This window comes from Dicentrarchus labrax, unplaced genomic scaffold (assembly GCF_905237075.1).
Source record: "Dicentrarchus labrax unplaced genomic scaffold, dlabrax2021, whole genome shotgun sequence".
NCBI classification, from domain to species: Eukaryota; Metazoa; Chordata; class Actinopteri; family Moronidae; genus Dicentrarchus; species Dicentrarchus labrax.
Window position 1 is genome coordinate 14,953,106 of NW_026136717.1, and position 22,918 is coordinate 14,976,023.

The following is a 22,918-nucleotide window of genomic DNA, read 5'->3' on the forward strand; positions in this document are numbered from 1 at the left end:
TACCATGTTAAAATAGATGCAAGCTGGCAGTCACTACTTAGTCAGTTATTCATTTACTTTCTCACATTTGCAATACGTTGCTGAAGAGAAGCCGTTACAGAGAAACCTCACTGTATCCTCACTGTATCCAATACTACAAGGCAGAGATTTAAAAAAATAATGTAACTGTAGTTTGATATAAAACCTTTTACTCTTCTATATCTACACAAGTTGTGTGGAAACCAACACACATTGCAATTAGAGACACGATGCTAACATAGCTAATCGGTTAATCTTAGTAAAGTAACTATTATTATTTAAGGCACGTGACAAAGTGAAGCACTTTTCATCTGGATGAGGATGAGAGGTCTTCAATCACTGCACCTTGTCCCATGTGTGAGATGGCCTCCAGCTGTCTGTGTGTTGTGGCTTTAGCAATGGCCTCTGGTAGCTGCAGCGGGAAGGGCAACACATCTCTGCAGACGAGAAAAAAAAAATCAATCACATGTCAAAGTGTCCTTGGGCAAGATATTGAACCCCACATTTCTGCTGCAGGCTGTGCCATCAGTGGGTAAATGTTGATATGTGGCATAACGTGCTTGAGTGCTCAGTAGACTAAAAAGGTGATATATAAATGCAGTCAATTTACCATTTATCATGTAGCACATCTCATTCCAAAACCATGGGCATTCATTTAGTACTACACCAGCCTCCATTATTCTGGGAAGGCTTTATACAAGCTTGTGGAACCTGGCTGCAAGCATTTTTGAAGTTGACCACTGATGTTGAGAAATATGACCTGGCTCCCAGTCGATGTTCCAGTTCATCCCAAAAGTGCTGGATGGGATTGAGGTCACAGCAAACTGGAAAAAACATTACTTAACGGACCTCACTTTGTAAGGAACAGGGAAGGGCCTTCTCTAAACTGTTGGCACAAAGTTGAAACCACACAATCTAAAGTCTAAAATAATACTGTATGCTGTAGCATGTAACAATTTCATTGGAACTAAGGGAGAAAACATAAAAAACAGCCCCAACCAACCAAAAGTGTCAGGGACAGGGATGTGCACATTCTGTTAGCCATACAGTTAAGATAATACATCACCTGCTGATACAGTAGAAGGCAACCAGTCGACACAGGTCTGGGAAGCTGAGTGAAGAGCTCTCCAAGGCGAAAGCTGGTTATAGAACAGACAGAGTTTGATTGACAGCTGTGGAGGCAGTGGGACACTTGTTCAAATTTAACAGGAAATATGGCAGCTGCAAATCCTCTGGAGGACCCATCCTCTCTGTCCCACACTACTTCAGCCAGCAAGTGCATGAACTGCACTGCACCACAAATGCCGAGCAGAGAAACGTAGCGTGTGTTGCTGTAATATATAATAATGCTAATATATCTTGTTTTATACTCACTGGAGTCCTCCTCACAGATGAAGCACTCCTTAACAGAGGAGGCACTTTTGTCCGCTGCCACTCTCAAACACAGCACCTTCCTCTGGCTGGAGCTGCATTTACGCACCAAAAAGGTCTGTAAGCACCCACAACCACGGGGAACAAGAATAAAGGGTGTTATTTTCTTTTTTAAACATATTTTCTTTTCACAGGTTTTTCAGGAGACCAGATGGTGCAAACAGCAATGTAGAGAACAGACTCTTGTTCATCTGCTTTCAATGTAAATCTTTATGATTTTTAATCAAACTTGAATGAATTTAAGTGTGTGGCGGTTGCTGTTACATATATATATATATATATATATATATATATATCTGTGACTCGAGTAGTTCACTTTATGAATTAGTAATGTCATAAGATTGAAATAATTGACTTGTCCATACCCCAACAGGCTCTCTGAGCAGGATGTAGAGTGCAGAGTCTTGGCTGAGTGACAGCTGCAGCCACACAGGATGAGTGACCAGCAGACGATCCAGGACGCTGAAGGCCCGCTGAGAGCCTCGCTGGGTACCGCCCACCTCCTGCATCTGAAACACATGTACAAGATTATCACACAACAACCACAAAATTAGTTAAATAAAGTTTATAGTCGGACTTTTTATCTTTTAATGCAAGGTTTAGTTTCTTAATGTCCGTACTCTTATTCAGAAGATTAGCTCTGGATTGTCCACACTGACTTAAATAGTTGTCCACAAGGTCTTTTGTCATACGTGCAAGAATTGACTGCAGATATACATGAGTTTTGAGATTTTCCTTTCGAACCCAGACCGTGACCCCTGCAGTTGAAGTGAAACCTACACACTCCACAAGTGTACTTATAGAGTGAAAAGTTGTGTGCGTAAAGATGAACATACACACTGCTTATACAGTCACAGTACAAGGTTTTCTTTTGGAGATCAGTTCAGATTTATTGCTAGGAAGTTCGACGCTACTTTGTTCAATGGTATAACAAGCAAATTCACAAAGAATTAAAGAAATACACACTGTATATTAAAATATATATAACGATAAGAGGATGCAAAGGGGCAGCCCCGGTAGCCTAACGAGTAGATGGTGATTCCCAGCTGGGGGACCTTTGTTGCATGTTACCCCTCTCTTCCCATGTTTCTTGTGTCTTTATCTACACATACTGTCAAATAAAGGTAATAATAATAAAAAGTTTTTCATCTTACTGTATATCTACTGTTCATCTCAGCTTTCCTCCGTCTTATTATCTGCAGCAATTTCATTCACACAGGAACTGCAGCTTGACATATAATGTCGTAGAGACATAAACGATAATGAAATCCAATCAGACTGTGACGGCATTACCACAAATCAGATTTGTGTCGGATTTGTGTTGCCAAGTAAAAAAGTAACAATTAAAAATGTCTGATTTAATGTATGTAATGTGGGTTTTTTTCAGTTCAAAATACCATTGCGTTTCATATTGCAGACAAATGCTGATTTTAGGCAGCTTTTTAATTATTATCCTTTTCTGTTTATTTGTTTTATGCTTTCATTAAATACCTATAGTGGAGAGATGACAGGTAATGAGGGAGAGGGAAAGATATGCAACAAAGGCTCCCAGCAACTGAGGACGTTGTGTTTCATGGTTAACCTGCTTAGTAAAAGTGGATTTAAGTAATTTATCCTTCGCCAAACTTCATTTCAAAGTTTTAAACATTTTAAAGCAGCTTTACATCCTTCTGTTCATTCTATAATCTGTCAAAGTGTTGTTGTGTGCTTCTGTGTGTTGATCCGAATGCTGTACACCTCTCCTCCTTCTGTCTTCAGCAGAACACTCAATATGTATTTCTAAAAAAATTATATGTTTAAACTTATAACTTAAAGGTAAACAAATGTCCTTCAAAACAACAATCATTCAGTTTGAACTCTGTTCTTATTTTTGGCCCTTTAGTGTTAACGTTCAATCGCAGATTTACTTTCCCTCTCTCTCTCTCTCTCTCTCTCTCTCTCTCTCTCTCTCTCTCTCCTCTCTCAGATTGGCTTGCTGCTGGATGTCACACTGTGTGGGCTGCTGGCGAACGCTTGTGAGCGTAGCAGCAGATGGTTGCCATAGCAACCTGGGCCTACACATCCTACCAGGCATTCCCACTCAGTGAAACACCCTTTTCTCTGACAAGTTGGAGATGCGCGTGCACGTACAAATACACAAACACGCACACACAGTCTACACACAAAAACATGAACACACACTAGCACGCGCACACACAGTGTCTTAAAAGGTGTTCCGGGTTGCAGAGGTGTTTTATTTCTAGGAAGCTTTTTTATTTTTTTGTGAAAAAATAAAATAAATAATAAAGTGATGCCATTAATAATCAGTATTTTTTCTTGTTGCTTCCTCCTTCACATCAGAGCACCAAAGTCCATTTCTGAGCAGTGACTGTGCTGCTCCGACATCAGATGCAGCAACCTGTTTCAGTGGTATTAGAGGAAGCATTATGAATATTGTTTTCATTCAGTAACACATTTGAATTTTTCACATTTTTCATCACCTCCTGCCACTTATTACATAACTCTCCCCTCCTCTCGGGGAAAACCAGTTATCCGTGTGCCAATCTGCACTCTGTAGGACCATTAACAGTTAATGGTAAATAGCGTTAGAGGGGTTAGAAATCAAGTACTGCACATATCAATCAAAGGAGGGGGTCGGTGTTATATAATAATCACAGGTTTGTTCTGACAGCTCTAAGACTTTAAAAGAAACTCCTGCAGAACATTATGATTGTGTTTAAAAATGAGGAAAAACTGATAAATTGACAAACCAAATGATAAGAGCAATTTTTCGGGGGACTGCTCATTGTCCCATAGGCCCATTATTCCGAAACCCCAGTAGCCCAAAAAATTTCCCATTTGACTGAAAACCCATTTGTCCAACAGCCCGTTAAATGGAATACAAATGCACATTGCTCTGATGGCCCATTGCTCTGAAAATACCAACCTGGAATAACGCCAACGCATGTAATGCAATATGTACTTTTCACCCCTAGACAGGGAAAAAATTTAAGGTTGCTGTTTGTTAAGGTTTAGGCAAAACTACTCGGTTACATTTTTGGAAAAGATTGTGGTGTGGGTTAAAATACAACCTGGTATTTAGTCAGCACCATGGACAGCGCCGGCAATGGGTGTTTGTTCCCAATTTTTCAGACTAGTTCTAATAATGTGAGAACAATGGCATGGCACCAATTGTTTAGTCATAGCTTAACAAGTGTAACTAGACAAGGCAAACGTGTCAATCTTTCGATTTCAACACATGCAAAAATGCTGTGTTAGGGGCTTTACTTAGAGCCATACTCGGTTAACAAAGAGTTCAAAACCAAAAATACAAGAGCAAATTTGTAACGAATGGTTGAAACAAAATGTTACCCTGCTAATAGCTAACTACCTACAGTTGTAGCCTTGATTAATAACCGCAGCGCCTATCGAACAATCAGTTGCAAATGAATAAAGCAGCACTGTTTTATCTATCAAAGACACACTTCAGACATTTCTCACTTCAAAACAGACACACTTCACATAAGCACTACAAGCATCATCATCTTCAAATTAGGAATCAAATATTTTTTTATTCAAAGGTGCGCTTTAAAAAAAAAACTGCGAGTGTGACTCTACGTGGGCCTGCAGAGTCACCCCTTTGTATATCTGTAGCCAAGTACCACGCAGATCCGCAGTCCGATGACCCAACCACACAAGGCTATAAGACGAATAGAGAGAGAGAGGGAGAGGGAAAAAAAAACAGAGAGCAAGACCCTAGTGTTTCGCTAGCCATTTCCAGGTCCGCCTTACATAAAATGCAACGCTGCCCACACACACAGAAAGACTTATGTAATTCCCTCAGAGAAAGAGAGACACACAGAGAGGGAGAAACAGAAGGGAAAGATAAAAGGTAAAATGATGAAAAGAGAACAGAAAAGCCGGGACTGAAAATTAAAGCTTGGTAAGGAAATCACAACTTCAGTAGGCCTGCAGCACTGCAGTTCAAGCTGTCAGACTGAAAATATAATAAGCAGACGGAGACGAACACTGTATATCTAACAAGGTGTTTTTGCACCTGAGGGCAGCAGCAGCAGCAGCAGCAGCAGCCGGGAACCCAGCAGGATAGACCAGAAAGTCTGATGCGCACTGAGCACTTAACAAGTAGATAAAGAAACAGTATAGGGCAAGACCTGTCTGAAGGGGGATGGAGGGAGTAGAGGGAGATAAAGGATTGCTGAGCCCAACAGGGGGAATCTAATCTGTGGGGAGTTGTATGGAGAAAAGTGGGGTTTCTTAATTACATTCCCAGTGCAGTAAAGGGAGAATTGGTTTGCAGAGGCCAAACTGGAATGAGCATTCAAAGTGCCAAAAATCTGCAGCCTGCTAATGGGTATTTTGGAAAGGGGGATTTTATTGTGCAAATGTTGACTGACTGCTAGAGAAAACCTGACTTTTTTTTACAGCTTTTTGCAGAAGAGATGAGAAATTTGGAATGAAATCTGAGCACAGAAGCAAAACTGGCCAGAAGGACTGACCGACTTGCTGGCTGAGCGAGTGATGACGGAGTGATGGACTGACTCAAACACTTACAGAAGACCATTTTTTAGCAGATCTGAGAAAACAACAGGTGCTATAGGTATCGGTGCTGAAAACATCAGCAGCTGTCACTCATCAGACCGCAGCGTCATGCATCTGTTAATCAGATATACACATTTTTCATATGACCAGTTATTGATTAGCAAGTATTCAAGACAAAATAAGTAAGGCTTTCAGGGCTGGAGGTGAAGTGGAAGTTAAATTGACCTCAAGGAAGCTGAAGAGGAGGATGACAAAAACACTGAAGTTAAAATTTTCAGGAGAACAGTGTAGGACGAGAGAGATCACTGACAGTGAGCAGCTGCTCAGTGAGAGGCTCAGCCTGGTGCAGATGGACAACATCATGGTGTCCAGATTTGTCCACCTCCAGACCAGTATCCCATCAGGTTACAGAGAAGCACATTGGCGCCACCAAGGGATCAGTGGTTTCATCGTTACATGAACAACCTCAACAGTTTGTGCCACCTCCAGATGTTCCCCGATGACGGCTTTGACGTGTTATGCATGACTGACGCAGAGGAAGAGGTGAACATAGGTCTGGTGAAGAGTTTTGACAGGTGCTGCGAGGGGAACCACCTACAGCTCAGAGTCTGGAAGGTGAAGGAGCAAGAAATAAACTATCCAGCCATCCAGAGTGAGTTGGTGAATGAAGTGGAATGCAAAGTGCATGGAGAAGGAAAAACAGTCTAAAAGGTTATGAATATGTTTGTCAGTTGTGTTTAATTTGGTAACTTTACTTCTAATTTCAACTTATTTAAATTGTTCATAAAAGCCACAATACAAGCTGGAACGTTATCTCTTTAAGCTGGTGAATGAATTAACTCTTCTACTTGAGTTTTCCGCATGTGAACGCACCACTGGATGTTTGCTCAGGTGTGCTGGAAAGGCAACATAAACATAAATGGATGCAGAAATATGTTAAAGGGTGAATCCTGTGGTTTTGAATGCATAACAAAAATGTGCACACAAACAGAAGTATTCAGTGTGATTACTTCCATGGAGACATTGATTTCCATTCATATTAGGAGGGTAAAGGTCAGCTTGCCTGAGATAGAAAGAAAACATATATATAGTAATCTGTGTTATTACTAGATACAAATTGCAACTATATTTAATTAAATAAACAACTAAATTCACACCAGCTTCCATCTATGATTACTTATTTGTTGAAGGTTTGATTTCTAGAAAGAGCTTTTCAACACCTTGCTCTCTCAGAAGAGTATACAGTATAATCTTACTTTGATAAAAATAAATAAACATAACTGCACCTAAATGTAAACTACAATGGAGAAAAAAATTGAGAAACATGGAATTCTTTTATGCAAAATATATACATGATTTGAAGTTAAACGATAAAAATGTGCAAATATGGAACTGGAAGGTGAAATTCCCCCCTTTGAATCACTCAATCTGTAAAGTGCCAAACACAAATTCCTGGAATTGATGTGATTTAGTGATTTCCTACATTTCCCAGAATTACTTTCTGCAGCTCCACATGCACATGAACATGAACATCAGTTGAGTATTTTGCGTAGGTGGATGTAACCATAATGATAGAGATAGTAAGAGCAAAAGAACTCAGGTTTCCAGTGAAGGAAAACTGCCCTTTACACTGAACACAACAACATCATCTAGCTCTTCATCTAGAGATTCTGGTCTCTTGAGAATACAACTAGCAGAGAAAGTAATTCTAAGATTATATCTGATCATTAGTTCAAAATACTGAGATACATTTCTGCTGATGTTTATGTATTCTCATAAACTCAGTTTTAGCTGCAATTTAAATTTCTCAGTGATAAATCATCTGTACTGCACATTACATTTCAGCAGTTCCACATAAAAAGACGTAACAAAATAAGTCCAGAGACAGTTACAGAGACTCCTGAGACAGCAGCAGGGGGAGGACGAGGAGGAAACCGAATCCTCCACAACATCTCCCACCCCCACGACACTGAGCTGCTGCAGCTACATCTCCAGCCTCTGCTTCATCATCCAAGGTGCAACACAACATCAAGTCTTCACAACATCTTTTCTCCATCAATGTAACCTCCAGCTAACAAACAACTACTGACAGCGATACTGAAAACAGACAACGATGTCGTGCACTTTGCTCACCGTCACATCCTACATACGGTATTTCCATCTGGAGATTTTGATAAGCAGGCAGCTAGCAAAGCACATATCCGGCCACTGAAAATTCACATTTTTTTTCATTTTTAACATCTTGTTTGTTGTACATTTTGATATTCTTACATGCTTTGCTTCTCTTATAGATGTTCAAATATGTTACTTATCTTCTGAATTAATATTTGTTTTGTTTTTCGTTTCACAACTCTTCACACCCACATGATGCTGTAATCAATCATCGTCACAGTAAAAAATCAGCAGACAAATCAACAATTTACACACATTTTCAACAGGTTTCAATTCACCGTCTGTGTGTATTTCTCTTATTTTACTTTCCACCAAATTCAGGAACCTTAAATTAGTTGTAACCCACTAATACATACGACTCATGTTCAAAAATAGTCAAAAAACACAATATTTTAAATCAAAAACACACACACAGACAGTTCACTTGTTATTATGACAGACAGGAACAACAGACACTTCCAGCAAGCCCCAAACTTTACTAAAACTTTTGCAGTCCAGTCACAAAATAAAGTGTCCTTACAGACTGTCAACACTGGAGTCTCTAACTTTGTGCAAACTGTCACTCTCTGCAGAAGCAACAGGCGACTCGGTGCTCAAATTAGCAATAAAAAAAACTTTATGCTTATGCATTTTTAACCATGACAGGTGCACCCCAACAAGCTGATCAACATTTCTCAGTAGTGGGTATGAAGAGTCTCCAACTACAGTAACTGTGCCAGTTTTTATGTTTTAAAATTATCTCCAACAGAGAGCCAAAGTCCTACAGCCTCTCCTGGCCAGCCTCGCTTCCACTGGCTTCTGTAACTTAATGGCTTTTATCAAAGAGGGTTTCTGTTGCGCTTTTATGCATTCAATCTGTTCAAATAGTGGCTGCTTGCTTGTTAAATGTTCTATTCAAACATGACCAGATCCCAAAAAGGCTAGAGAAATCCTACGTAACATCAATTTTTATGTGTCACATTTTGCTGATGTTGACGCTCTTTTTCAATTATAACTATCAACAAAATTTGGTCCAATTTTAGTTATCTTTTCTGATAGTATACACATCATTTTAAGCTTTCTGTGACATATATCATAAACTATTTAAAGATATAACATGTAACATTTCTGCATCTATAAACACTAGACCTTATCCCAAGTTTTCCATATTCAAACCCTGAGAAATCTTTAATTTTATTCAGGTAATGCAGTTTTAAGTCACATTTTTACAATACACTTTTTACATCCTGGTCGTTTTTAACTGGATAAAGGGTTTTTGGCATTTGATGTCTGGAACTTAAGTTATGAAAGGATAAAGCTTAGCTAACGTCCCCATACTTTGTCTGCTGAACAGCGTGGAAGACTCACTGATTTTTAAGGTGAATCTTTGATCATTGTTTCTACTGGATTTAATCTACAGGTCTGTTTGCCTTGGAGAGGAGGAGAGCCCTGCAGATAATTCAGCTCCTATTGTGAGAAGCTGACTGTAATGACGCCAATGGTGGCTCCCATGATCCCACGCTACTTCATGATGTCAGCAAACTTTGATGTGAGACCCCCTTGCAACAGAAAAAAACATATTGTACATTTAATAATATAATAATTATATAAGAAAACCCTTACCCTCTCAAAATGTTGAACTGGACTAGAAAAGCTACGAGAGAGGGGGCTCTCTAGAAACCAGCAGTGGTTGTTTCCTCCCAAACAAACTTTTCAAAACAACAAATGTGTACTTTATTATTCATCTCTGTTCATCGTGTTTGACGCCAACCACAAGCATCAGTCTGTAAAATCTCTCATTTGCTCAAGAGTGACCATGACGGTGGCTAAGTATAGCCAGCAGCCCATCACTGCATGCGTAGGATGACTAATGGAACAACATAATTGCAGTGGGCTATAAGTATCCGCAGGGGGCAACAGTGGGCACAGGGGCCTGCTGACTGATGACAGGTGTCCGTTTTGATGCCTGTTGCAAAAGCGCCGTAGCGATGGCACTCAGGGCCAGCGACAAGGAAGTGAGAATGTGTGTTTTAGTGTGTGTGTGTGTGTGTGTGTGTGTGTGTGTGTGACGAAGTCGTACAAAGGCATTAGTATGAGTCAGAAGTAACAGTGGGGCTGTAGGAGAGGAGAAGGACTGTTAGCATAACTGTGAATATTCATAATTTTAGAAGCATATCGGTTAACTGGTGCGGTGATTCAGAAGGGGCATTATCACAAATAGTTCTGTCAGACCAGTGGTGTGTGTGTGTGTGTGTGTGTGTGTGTGTGTGTGTGTGTGCGTGTGCGTGTGTGTGTGTGTTTGTGTTTGTGTGTTTGTGTGTGTAAAAGAGAGAGAAGCTATACAGTATCCATCATGATGTCATAAAATCTTTAATCTGTCTCATATTTCTCCATGAATGGTTTTAAGTGTCTTTCCTTGCTCTTTCTCTGCAGTGTGACACTGAACTAACTCTGAATCGACACTTTGCTTTGACTCTGTAACACTCCGATGATCCTGAAGTGTGAATGTTTTAATCACAGATGCTCTGAAGTGAAAAAGACGCTGCTTGGGGTCCTGTTACCACCAAATATTGCAAGTGTGAGGCTTTCAGTTTGTGCTGGACAATATGACATTATCACAATAGTACTCTGGATGTATACCAGGGCGGCACAATTAATTGAAATTTCATCCAAACTGCAATATGGCCGGGTGCAAGAAGCAAATCACAGAAGCTGCACTTTTTTCAATAAAGGTAAAATGTGTGACAGAAGAGTGTTATAATGAAGCACTGTAGTTCTGAAGAGAGACCCTGGCCAACAAATCTTGTTCGCCTGATTTAAAAACCTTATTTATTTGGTACAGACCCCAACAAATGTCACATCATCATAATTTAATAGTTTTGTGATGTGAACTTTCTTTCATTCCTACACTAATCATATCAGTCAAAATAATCACAATATGATGTTTTTACCATATCAGGCATCCTATATATACTGTACTCATATATACTGTCAATGACTTTACCACAATATGGCAAGAAAAGAAAACACGTATAAAGTACTGACCTGTATTCCACTGTTATGTCAAAGAAAAAAACATTTTATGACTAATCTTCCTAAACAACCTACAGGAATTTGTGGTTCACTGGAAGCCATAGCTGATGGGGGTCTAAGGTCGTGTTCACACTACAGGCCAAGTGTCACTGCAAGTGACTTAAATCTGATTATTACAGTCATCAGAATTCCTGTGACTTTTACGTCACTATAGATCGACATTCGTCATGCGGGTGACTTCAGGACTGTGACCCGTTTACACTGGAAGCTGATATAGGCCACATTTAACAAATAATGTGAAGCCTAAGACAGTGGTTCCCAACCTTTTCTTCCTATCATTTAGTAAACTGACAACCCCAAACTAAGAGGTATATTTTATGGATATTTCATATTATATTCAAAACTGTACAATTGCCTCAAATAATGAACTCAGTAACTGCAAAAAGTTTGTGTAAAACGATGTATTTTGAGCAGATTGTTTCCTGTTTAGGGAACTTTTTATACAATTCTCTTCCTGAATTATGTATTTTTTAATATTTTTTACACGCCTCCCTGGTTTGAATCAGGCTGGTCTTTGTTGTATGTCACTTATCTTAAAGAGACACTTGAATCTGGCTAATAAGACCTCCACTCATAATATCACCAAACTCTATGAACTAATTTAAACTCTGTAAAAGCAATCAGATGCACCAAAACAAACAGGAACTAGGAACACCTGTTGGACTATCAGTGCCTAACAGTCACATAGGTGACTGAAGAAAGTTTTAATTGATTGGTTATTTAATGAAGCAACGACTGGTGAATATTCATTACCATGTCTTGTTTTTCTCACCATGCTTTGAGCTTTTTTTGTGAAGGCTGAAATCGTCTCGCAGTGCCAAATTCGTCCATCTGAACGGGTCATCGCTGAGTTTTGAAATCTAATTTTTCTGATAATAAGCTGAGAAAACTTGCCAGAATAACAATCTAGTTCCAATCCATCCACTTGTCTCCTGTGAAAACTAAAAAACAACTTTTTTCCAAGACGCTGTCACTTGTTACTGTCACTTCTCTAAACACAAAACAACTCTAATCTCACCATGCTGTAAGAGTTTTCACACATTTTTTTAAAATTAAAAAACAAGATTGGATGCTGAATAGCAGCCTTAATGGATTGCAAATATTCACATTTTTAAGAAAAAAGAATTATGATAGGGAAATGTAAATATTATTTATATTTAACAATATTTGTGGGGGATTTGTGCTCTTAAAAAGGTTTTTTTAACGTCACATATCTCGCCTTTTCTGATCTGTTTTGACCTCTGGATGGTTGTGTGATTCACAGTGTGACTAATGACGGATCGACATGAGGAGCACTTCATACAAAATGTTATTTTTGTAAAGGACTGTTAGGTAATGTCAGAGGTTTTTGATAAGTGAGTGTGAATAATACCTTTTAAAAAATGTGCTTTTTAAAGTTTTGTTCGGGATGTTTCAAGTAGATATTTTACAAAAAGCAATGGAAGCACAGGCATCCAAGACTTTTTGCAATTTAACCGCCTTTCGAGACCCTAGTTTAATATCATTCTCTAAATCAGACTTCAATCAGATGTTTTTTTTCCAAAGAAAAACAAAAAAACATGATGATAACACATGACAGGACAATTAATTAACAGCCAATTTTTGGGGTTAAAAACTATTTTGCCCATATGACTTTAGTACATCTTTCTAATTGCCTAACATTCGGACATTATTTCATTTTCCAGGCCTCTCAAGGCTTTCTACGCCCTCGTATGAATCAGCATAGACTTGACAATGACAATGAGGGATCACTTTCATCATCCATTTTCAGATTGTGTTAGAGTGACCACAAGAGGACAAAAGCCTGCATTAATATTGTTCTCTCTGAAGCGGCCGAACAGGGAGGATGTCAACTCAGACCTCTTCCTTTTCAAGTTCTGCTCTATTACAATCACTTGTGAATATCTAAATCTGTCTCAAAGCTTTTCAGAAAGGGATATCTGACTCCAATCACAGTAGTATTTTTTACTTAATAGGGAGTTATTCTATCCTTACACTCTGATACTGACACCAAATAATAAGATTTGTATCCTGTAACATCTCCAGCTTGACGTCACATTGTCTGTATTGAAGAATTTATCCACCAGTCTAAAAAAGAATACAAAAATAAGCCTTGGAAAAATCCGGCTCTGATTGCAAAAGAAACCTCCATAAAACACAACTTTTATAGGTGAATTTTGACAAAGACACTTCCTGGTTGAGTCTTAGTGCCCAAAAGTGGTACTATGGAAACTAAAAAGTGAGTTATGCAAACAGCAGCAGTGAACTCGGAGCTAATGGGTGCTAACAAAATCATGTCTTAAGCACATCTCATCAGGAAAGATGCCAGCAACTAGATGGTAACCTCCACATTGTATCACTTTATCACTGGAGTGCTGCATTGAATACACTGATATTTGATTATGGGGCTGAGATCAAATAGCAGTGCTCTCATGTCTCATCTGTGTTTTGTTGTTGATTTTTTACATTTACTCTCAGTGATGCTTTATTTTGCAGGTCCCTTAAATCCATTCCAACTTCCTGGAAGTTTTCTTTTCAAGTATGTAACTTTTAGTAATAACTAACTAGTAACATTTTTAATTCAATCTTTATTTATACAGGGTGGTCCAATGAGAGTAGTCCGCTCCGTTCTGCATGAGTTAGACAAACGTAAGTTAGTACTTACAATAGGGGTTTTAAAAAAGGGCATTAGAGGACCAGTGTGTAGGATTCAGTGGCATCTAGTGATAAAGTTGCAGATTGCAGCCATTTGAATACAGCTTGGCCGTGAAACTTGCAAAAAAACATGGTGTACCCTGTAGAAGAGAACCTGCTCCCTCTATAGATAAAAACAGCTCATTCTAAGGTCACAAAAACACAATGATTCCCATTTTCAGGCGATTATACACTAATGAAAACATACTTGTGAATATTATATTCCATTTATGCCAATAGGTCCTCCTAAATGTTAAACACTGGACCTTTAAACCAGCATTAAATAAATCTAAAACTCTGTGGGATATGGGATAAAAGCCAAGTTACTAATTTCTCAGCAAGCTGAATCTAATTTGGTAATAATTATAAGGAAAATAAATAAAAAAGTGTTTAGTTTGTACAATTTATAAGTGGCCATTCAAATTCTTAATTATTGAGTGTAACAATTCTTTATCTGACTGAGGTCCACTCGATGACCAAGTAAAAACTAATTTGAAAGTTAGGTTTATGCTTTACAGACACACTGTAAACGTTTTCCTTTTTAAGTTCTTTCTTTAAAACTCAATAATGGGCGAGTATCAACGGTACCACCTGAACAATTTCTCCATTTTCCATTTCCTACCACATTACATAACACGTTGCCAGTAAATATCCTTAAATAAGAGTTAACTGTCAGTTTCCCTTGTTTCTGGGAAATGAGTCTTATTTTTTGTCTAAAGAGAAAAATAATCGTGTCCAAAAGTAATCTCGTCTTGAGTCTCGTCTGAATCTAACATTGTGTTAAGACTCATATTGAGCTAAATTTAACCAGTAACAAGTTACAACAATGGTTTACATAATATCCCAGCAGGGGGAAAAAAATTATTTTCCTTATCTGAAGAGTAAGACCACTTGCACAACTTGCTCAGTTTAAGAGAAAATATTCTTGTCCTAGTAGTTTTTCATTGTCTTAATAGAAAATGCTAACAATAAGAATGCTTCTGGAGCTGTTTGAAGAAATTGTGTCTTATTGTAAGTTTTTTTGGCTAATTATTAATCTCAGATTAGGAACAAATTTTTGAATTCAGCTCAAAAAAGTGAAAAAAATATTTTGTCTATCTTATCTTAAATAGCTGGGTTTACGTTGCTTATAATAAGCACAACTTGCTTACGTTTTTTTGGATTTTCTTTCTAGTTTTAATGTCCATTACAGTCTTTCAGAGGCTAGATTTCTATGTTTTATATTTAAGAATATTTGGCTTGTTTCTAGAAGGGCTAATCTAGTAGGAAAGTAACATACCCACAAAATAAAGTGTTATGTCACAGTTATATGAGCTCAGTGCTCAGCTTTTGATTAGCAGTTTCCAATAATAAGATTATGTAACATTACTTATAGAAACTGTCCCTGGTCAGTAAGTGCACAGTGGTTTTACATAATGAGAAATGTCCTACAACTGAAAAACAACTGAAACAATCCACATAGTTTTTCTTGCATACTGACCATCATTTTATATAAGTAGCTGCCAAAATTTTCAAAATGGTGGACATTTGCATCAGGAATGAAGCAAAAAAAATTTTAATGCTGGTTTTCTGTGTTGTGTTGCATGATGATGACACAATTCCTGAGCAGTGATGGGGGAAGCCTGCCATATACATGAGTCAGGTTACTGTAATGTGTCTGTCTGCGCACCACTTCCAGCACAGAGGACAGACTGCTCAGCAAAGGACTGAACTCTGTCCAACAGCTCTTAGCGTCATGCTCGGGCACACTGCGATCACACTCCTCCTACACAACACAGGGCAGAATGCAGCCCCCCTACACACACACACACACACATAAATATATACACACATTTGGTCATGCCACCTTCAATATTAACATGTCATTCCACATTCAACAATCACAGACTTCATGTAGGTAGGCTACATAATCACAGAGAGAATTTATGAGGCAATCAGTCCTCCTCAGGGGCATCATCTGCATTAAAGAAAAAAAACCCTCCTCCCCAAAAAAAAAAACCAGCAGTCATGTAAAGTCACAAAACGCCACTTACAGTAATGTGCCTCTCAGAATTAACGAGCAAAACAACAGCAAGGAAGTGGGAACATCACATCTACTCCCACGCAGGCAGGATGGCACTTCAGTTTTAAAGTTATGTAACAGTCCAATGGTGTGAGATTACATTCACTTTGCCCTCAGAGGGAAGACAAGAGATCAAGATACTCAAAAAATAAAAACGTCTGAGTGGCTAATTGAACATTGTCCTGGCTGGTAATGGTGCATTGGTGCATTATTTTACACCTAAAGCAAGATTTTGTAGTTGTGAGATATTGCATCGTGGGTGCAGGGTTTAGGTTGAAATGTCAGCTGCAGGAAAATCAAACTGAACTTCTACTCGTGTATGCAAAGAATCAAACTTTTAAAGGCTTTTATTGTCTCTGGACAAAACACTTACAGACATTTAAAGAAAGCCTGCTGTCAGTGCACACACTGAGAACAACAGCTCCCTTTGACAACCTGAGTATAAACCTGTGGCTGGCAATAATTAGACACCTACACTTTGTGTCTTCAATGCCGGGATGAAACAATTAGAAAGAAAAAAGCCTCATTTTTCACTTTCTGAAGACTGAAAACTTCTCTCATAATTAAATCCAGTCACTACTTTTGGCTTTGGATGGGCTGCAACTGTGGGACAGCCTGGGTGACATCACCGCTTCGGAAACGTACCATGATTGTCCTGATCGCTAATTGATTAATTGGCATCGCTTGAATGTCACACATGCATGAATCACCGAGCAGCATTGTTTACCAAGACGTCCCCTGCTGACCGGAAACTACGTTAAACAACAAACGCCAACGCGCTTTGAACTTGAGAACAGAAAGAAAACCTTGAAAGGGAGGAGAAAATATATAAATACAGATAGTGTAGCCTGCAGCCAGCATGCATGTGCCAACTCTCCAGGAACTCCCGCTGCATTTTTACTTCGAGGAGTCTATTTTTTAAGCATGGCAACCGGGCGCACTTTCTTTTTTTACGCTTCAAAAAATAACTTACCTTCTCTCTGAAGGTGGGAACAGGTGCTGCGCGGCGCTGTGCGTGCTCTGCTGTCTAATTAGGCGTCCGAGAGAGTTTAATGGTTATGTATGAAGACAGTGCTGAGCCTCTGAGTCCGAGCACCATGCTGTGGGAACACGGGCTTGTCAAGAAAATGCGCACAACACTGGTGACAAGGCGGAGGAGCGCATTTTTAATTCTGTCTGAGCATCTGAAGTGATACACAGTCACAGCAGAGACTCTCTGTGTGTGTGTGTGTGTGTGTGTGTGTGTGTGTGCCCCCTCCCGCCTCCCTGACTCTGACACACACTCAAACCCAACCACATTATGCCACTGAAGAATAATATATTTTTCAGGAAGACCACTTTTTTTTTTGTCTGTCAGAAACACAAAAAAAGAGGGCGTTTCCAGTCCACAAGGGATATTGTAGTGATAGCATTGTATAAAAAACTCCATAATGGACGATAACATCAATGTATGATGATAATTTATATTCAATTAATGTTATAAAAACGCACCTTAAAGCCACTGTAACATAAAATGCACTATTAACCGATTAATATAGAAATAAACATGATAAAGGTACCATATAAGTTCCCCACAAAGTATTTTAAAGCCCCTAAAAACCACCCAGTCATCACCTTTGTGTCAGAACTGCTTCCATTACATAAACTACTTGCGCATACGACACTCTGTTAAGGTGGGAGAAAACAGCTAAGGGTCCTAAAACGCAAATTCAAGCCTTTTTTTTTTTTTTTTTTGCATAGATAAATTAGGAATATCACAATCCGACCATGGGGAAGCTGTTAGACGCATCATGTAACCGGAACTGGACTTTGACGCACAGCTTTTTTTTTTTTTTTTTCTTCTGTGTGTGTGTGTGTCTGAGCTATTTCTGGACTGCTGCATCCATCACTTTTATTTTCTTTTTACAGGTGAGCATGTGTACTTCCGCTTCTTCCCGCTGGAGGGCGCCACAGGCCGCGTTTAGCTTCACCTACAGAACCAAAGGCACTATGATAAAAACATTATGGCTCAACATAAAGGACAAAAAGGTTTAATATTGAAAGGTTTTAGGAGCTGGTGCAGCCCTATGTCATTATGAGTACGGACCAATCAGTGATTTTGAATAAACTTTATTTATAATGTCTCATTTCACTGAAAGAAATGACACGAAACTGAGTGTCTTCATCAAATGTTCATACTTAATATACCAGCAATGATTTTGGAATTAAAAGTTCAACAATCAGGCGTGATGTTTGGGTGTCCACATACTTTTGGCAATGTAAGTTACTGTGATTCAGTGCGAGGTCAGACTTAAACTTGATTCTTCCATCTCACGCCATATTGTCTCAGATTAAGTTTGAGACGTGATAATGTCCCTGCCTATATGCACATTCCTCCTTATTAGTTTTTGTAATTTCAGTGTTTGATGGTGCTCTGCCAGCTCCAGATGTTGTTTGGTGTCTGGCAGTGGATGATTATTCTCTGGGCCACTGCCATGCATCTTATGACCGCAATCATTCCTCTGCACGCTCTTTAATCTAATCGGGTTTGTTTTCTTGTTCCCAGTAAGACTTGTTGTCTTGTCATTTTCATGCCTCTCTGGACTCATCCTTGCAGATGATGAGTGTAACTGTGAAATCATGCCATTTTGAAAATGAGGACAATGACACTTACAAACTAATGGCTGACATGAGTGACTGAATGAGTTTACAGTTCTCTTGTTTTCTTCTATGATCTTTGTGGTTTTGCTCTTTGTTTTTCTGTCTCTGCTCCCAAAATTTTGCATTTTTTGAATGCATCGTGATGTTGCACTTTTATTATTCGGGGCTGTAGCCAGGATTTTATAAATGCTGATGTCATCAGTAAAAATCCCAAACTCTCCAGAGAAAGTTGGATTTTTCACATTGATTTATTCAGTTAACTGCTGAATTTAATCTTCTGTCTAAGTTTTAGTAAAAATGGAGCCGTTCTTTCATGTAAATGTCTCTGGCAATCAACAACTGCTTACAGACTAAACTTAAATTGTCTCACAGCTTTGTCTCTATTCTCCCTTCAAGTAATGCCAGATTACATAATTCTTTCCAGAACTTTATGGGAAATTACATGCCAATAAAATAAAGTGTGAAATGCTGATTAAAGACAAAATAGAGCATAAGATGTAGTTGAAAGCAGCCAAAAAGCCCGTAAGTAGATCTTCTGTTTAGTTTATTTTCTGTCACAAAAATAATTAATACAGTTGTAGATGATTCTATATTCATTTATTGTTTTTTGATGTCCAAAAAGGAGTAAACATTTAAACATAGAGGCTTACGAGTCTAAAAGCACTAGAATAAGCCAACACACTAAATTTAAAATGTGGACTTTGTGCGTTGCTAAAACCTAAATGCTAATGTCAGCATGCTAACATTCACGCAATGACAATAACATTTGCTAATTAGCATAAAATAGACAAACAAACAAATTTCCAAAGGGAACACCAAATTACTGGCATGTGGAAAGGTAGTCATGCAGAGTGAAAGTGAAACCATGCTGCTCAAGAGAAAACTTACAGAAAAAAAACACAATAATAGTGCATTCTTGTCTCTTTCCTAATAATCTAAGACTAAAAACACAAGTAGGAATCACTTAGGTGTAAATATAAAGGACACTGACAGCAACTCAGACAACTAAAAAGAAAGGGACATCGTCACACCTGGGTGCTGAACTTATTGTTCTTGAGCCGGTCGACCGCTTTCTCAAATCTGTGGCGGCAAATGGGATTATAGGTTAGTTAACTTAAACTATAGCCGACAACAGTTTAAAAACTAGAATTCTAAATGTTAAACATTATGTAACTGCAGTCAAGCTTTCCAATGGATATCCATTTACCACAGTCGTGAGAAAATATTGACATGCCTTTAGGTGAGGGGGCTCAGGGAATGAAGTGGGGGGGCACTGCCCTGTGGAGCTGACTCTGCTGATGCAAATGTCATCAATTTCGCTATTAAGTAGTCAGAAACCGATGTATTGGACAAATCCAACTTGATGCCAGTGAAAAAGTCAGAGGATCATCAAAGCCAGTAGGATTCCTCCTCTGGGGAACACAAATGTCTGAACGACATTTTCAAATCCATCTAATAGTTGTTGAGATATTTCAGTCTGGACCAAAGTGGTGGACTGGAATGACCAGCAGACAGACAGACAGACAGACAGACAGACGTTGCCATCCCTAGAGCTAGCAGCTAGCATGCCTAAAAATACAGACGTGACCTCAGTGTCCCCAGTGATAGCTACAGCCCTGCTAATATTGACTCTGTCTGTATTTTGGAGCTAAATTACAAAATTGCAGGCTCAAAATTACAGTGCACAGCGCTGTCTGCAATGAGAGGCATTTTGATATCTCAAATAGCAAAACTAATATACTGTAACCTTTTCCATTATCCAAAACTATTTTCAAAAACAAGTATAGATAGCTACATTTGAGGTCCCTTTCTAATGTGAATAACTCATTTCTGACCAAACACGGCACAAGAAACCGTATCATTCCAAGGTCGGGATGTGTGATGTGTTTTTTTAATGTCCAATTTTCTCAAGCTGCGCTCTGCTGAACGCCTTCGGGGGTGGCAAACTCTGCTTCGGATGTTGTGTGGCTCTCTGTGTTTCATTGCTGGGTGTTTGCCATGTTAGGACAGCTTCCTCTCTCCAGCATCTTTCACATGCCAGATCACTGTAGGCCAGTTCCTCCGTCCGCTGAGTGGAAAAACCACTAGTGTGGCAATCTGCAGCCACTCGGAAACCAACAGCGGCGAGCTTAGGCTAATTAATTACACACACACATGCACACTAGTTGTCTCTTTCCCTTTTGCCCTCTTGCTCTCTCTCTCTCCGCGCGCGCACACGCTCATGCCGCCCACAGCCCCTCAGAGTGTGAACTAAAATGGAAGTGATGTATTGTGGTCTCAACTCTGTGCAAAACATCTCTGACTCACAGAGAGAGAAATGAGTAGAGACATGGACACTGTTCATGTAAGATACTGTCAGTGTGTGTGTGTGTATGTGTGTGTGTGTGTGTGTGTGTGTGTGTGTGTGTGTGTGTGTGTGTGTGTGTCTCATCATGTTACACTCATGTCAGATACCGTGTATAAGCTCATATCATATGCTGTGGGGATGTCATGAAGACAGGTAGGTTTGTTGCTGTTCAGACCTTTCTCTCTCAACACGAGAGCTCTTCAGGGGAGGTGAGATGACGGATGGAAGACAGGTAGAAGTGGCACAACTCGGAAAAAAAGTGTATTTTGAGATGATTTTTAACCCCCACCTTCATTACAGTAGAGGTTAAAACTCCCCTCCACTCAAAAATATGTTTTGCTAATTGTTACTTCAGTTACATGTTTGCCCTTCACTGTGCAGAATGATGTATGTGCAGAGTTGGACAACCAGAGGGTTTTTCCAAATTCACCTTCTGAAGGGGGAAGTTTCTTTGTGCTCACCTACGAGCACATTACGGCTATGTACGAGCACGCTTTTGTGCCACCACAACCACACTCAGTTGCTAGTTTATTAGGTACACCTAGCTAATGCAGGGTACAACAGTCCTGCAATAAATCCAACCTTCATGAAGGTTATAATGTCTGCTTAAACTGTTTCAGAGAGGTGTTGAACTTCATGGTCATTTTAGAGGATGTAGTTTGTGGTGCTGTTGAAACTGTCTTGCATTATACAGAGAGGTGTTTCAATTATTTAGCCTTTAATTAAAATAGAATTTATTTGAAACACATGTTAGTAATTTCCAGTTTTATGCCCCCATGGTGGCTTAAAAGTTGAGACTGAAGGTTCATCGATGACCTTGGAAACGGGATATTTGAACACAGACAGCAACAGGACAATAGGACAAGCTCTGTCTGCTGAGGAAGACTGTATCAAAAGCTCCAGAACAGCTAGTGAATGTACAGCTACTATTTCTGAGATCAATTAAAACACTTGTGTGCATGCAAATTCCCATTTTCTATCAAACGATGGAGGGCATACAGATGTGTGATTATATGTTTCCGATTGTTTCTATGCAAATATGTATAATCACAATATATTCTGCTGCAGTGTGTTTGCTGCATGATTGCACTTTTAAGCTCTTAAACCCTGCAGAGCCACTGATGAGTCAGTCAATACAAGCTCAAGCTGTTCGGCCAAGCACTGTTCAAACCCACAGACCTTTATTTCAAATTCTAGTGGACAGACTTAAGTTTCCAAAGAGACCAAATATGTCAGACTGAATTCTGGAGAAATGTGTCAAAAAATATAAGAAAATAAGACATCTACAATATTTAAATTTGAGAAAATGGTGCAGCCATAAAACAGGGAGTCTTGGATATGAACATATACATATACATATAAATATATATGACCATGTCAGTGTGGAACATTTTTAATACCCTCGAAAAATTGTGTATGAAACTGTATCCCCACAGAAACATGTGAGACTCTCACATGCATATTTCCCACAATGCCTGAGGGCTGAGCAGAATATGACAACAGGCAGCAGAGCTGACTTGGTCGTCTGTGTCCCCTGCACCGTTATTCCTCTGTCTGTCTGTTTGCTTCCCTTCATCACTGATCAGTTCTCCACTGCACGGCTCAGTGACGCAGTCGAGTTGACACCTTGTTCACGTCTCCTGGACTCAGAAACTGACAGCTGAGTCACAGAGTCAGGACTCTGTGGCCGGATAACCACTGCAGAGGCCGAATCAAGCTGACATTGGAATACAGTAGTTTGTACTGGACTAGAATGGAATGAGAGAGTTACATATGCGATAATTAGTTAATCCTCAGCCTAGTCCAAAAGCAGCGTGCAACTGCTATTCAGAGAGAGAAAGGAGGTTGTTTGCCAAGTGGACAGGAAACACAAGGAGTCTGACCTGGTTAAATGTTAGACTGTACAAGAATGTGTTGTCCATCGGGGCAGAAAAGTGTCTTCA

General features: G+C 39.3%; 1 protein-coding gene across 2 annotated transcripts in view; it reads right to left on the reverse strand.

The window, feature by feature from the left end:
* rin1b (Ras and Rab interactor 1b) overlaps positions 1-17,199 on the reverse strand; it is a 32,146-nt gene extending 14,947 nt beyond the window's left edge. For both annotated transcript variants that reach the window (XM_051428909.1, XM_051428908.1), the window contains exons 1-5: positions 16,962-17,199; positions 1,815-1,958; positions 1,393-1,507; positions 1,085-1,157; positions 364-455 (exon numbers count right to left, since the gene is read on the reverse strand). In XM_051428909.1, coding sequence (XP_051284869.1) covers positions 364-455; positions 1,085-1,157; positions 1,393-1,507; positions 1,815-1,958 — 424 coding nt within the window. In that variant the 5' untranslated portion in view covers positions 16,962-17,199. The remainder of the gene's footprint in view (positions 1-363; positions 456-1,084; positions 1,158-1,392; positions 1,508-1,814; positions 1,959-16,961) is intronic.
* Positions 17,200-22,918: the final 5,719 nt, after the last annotated feature.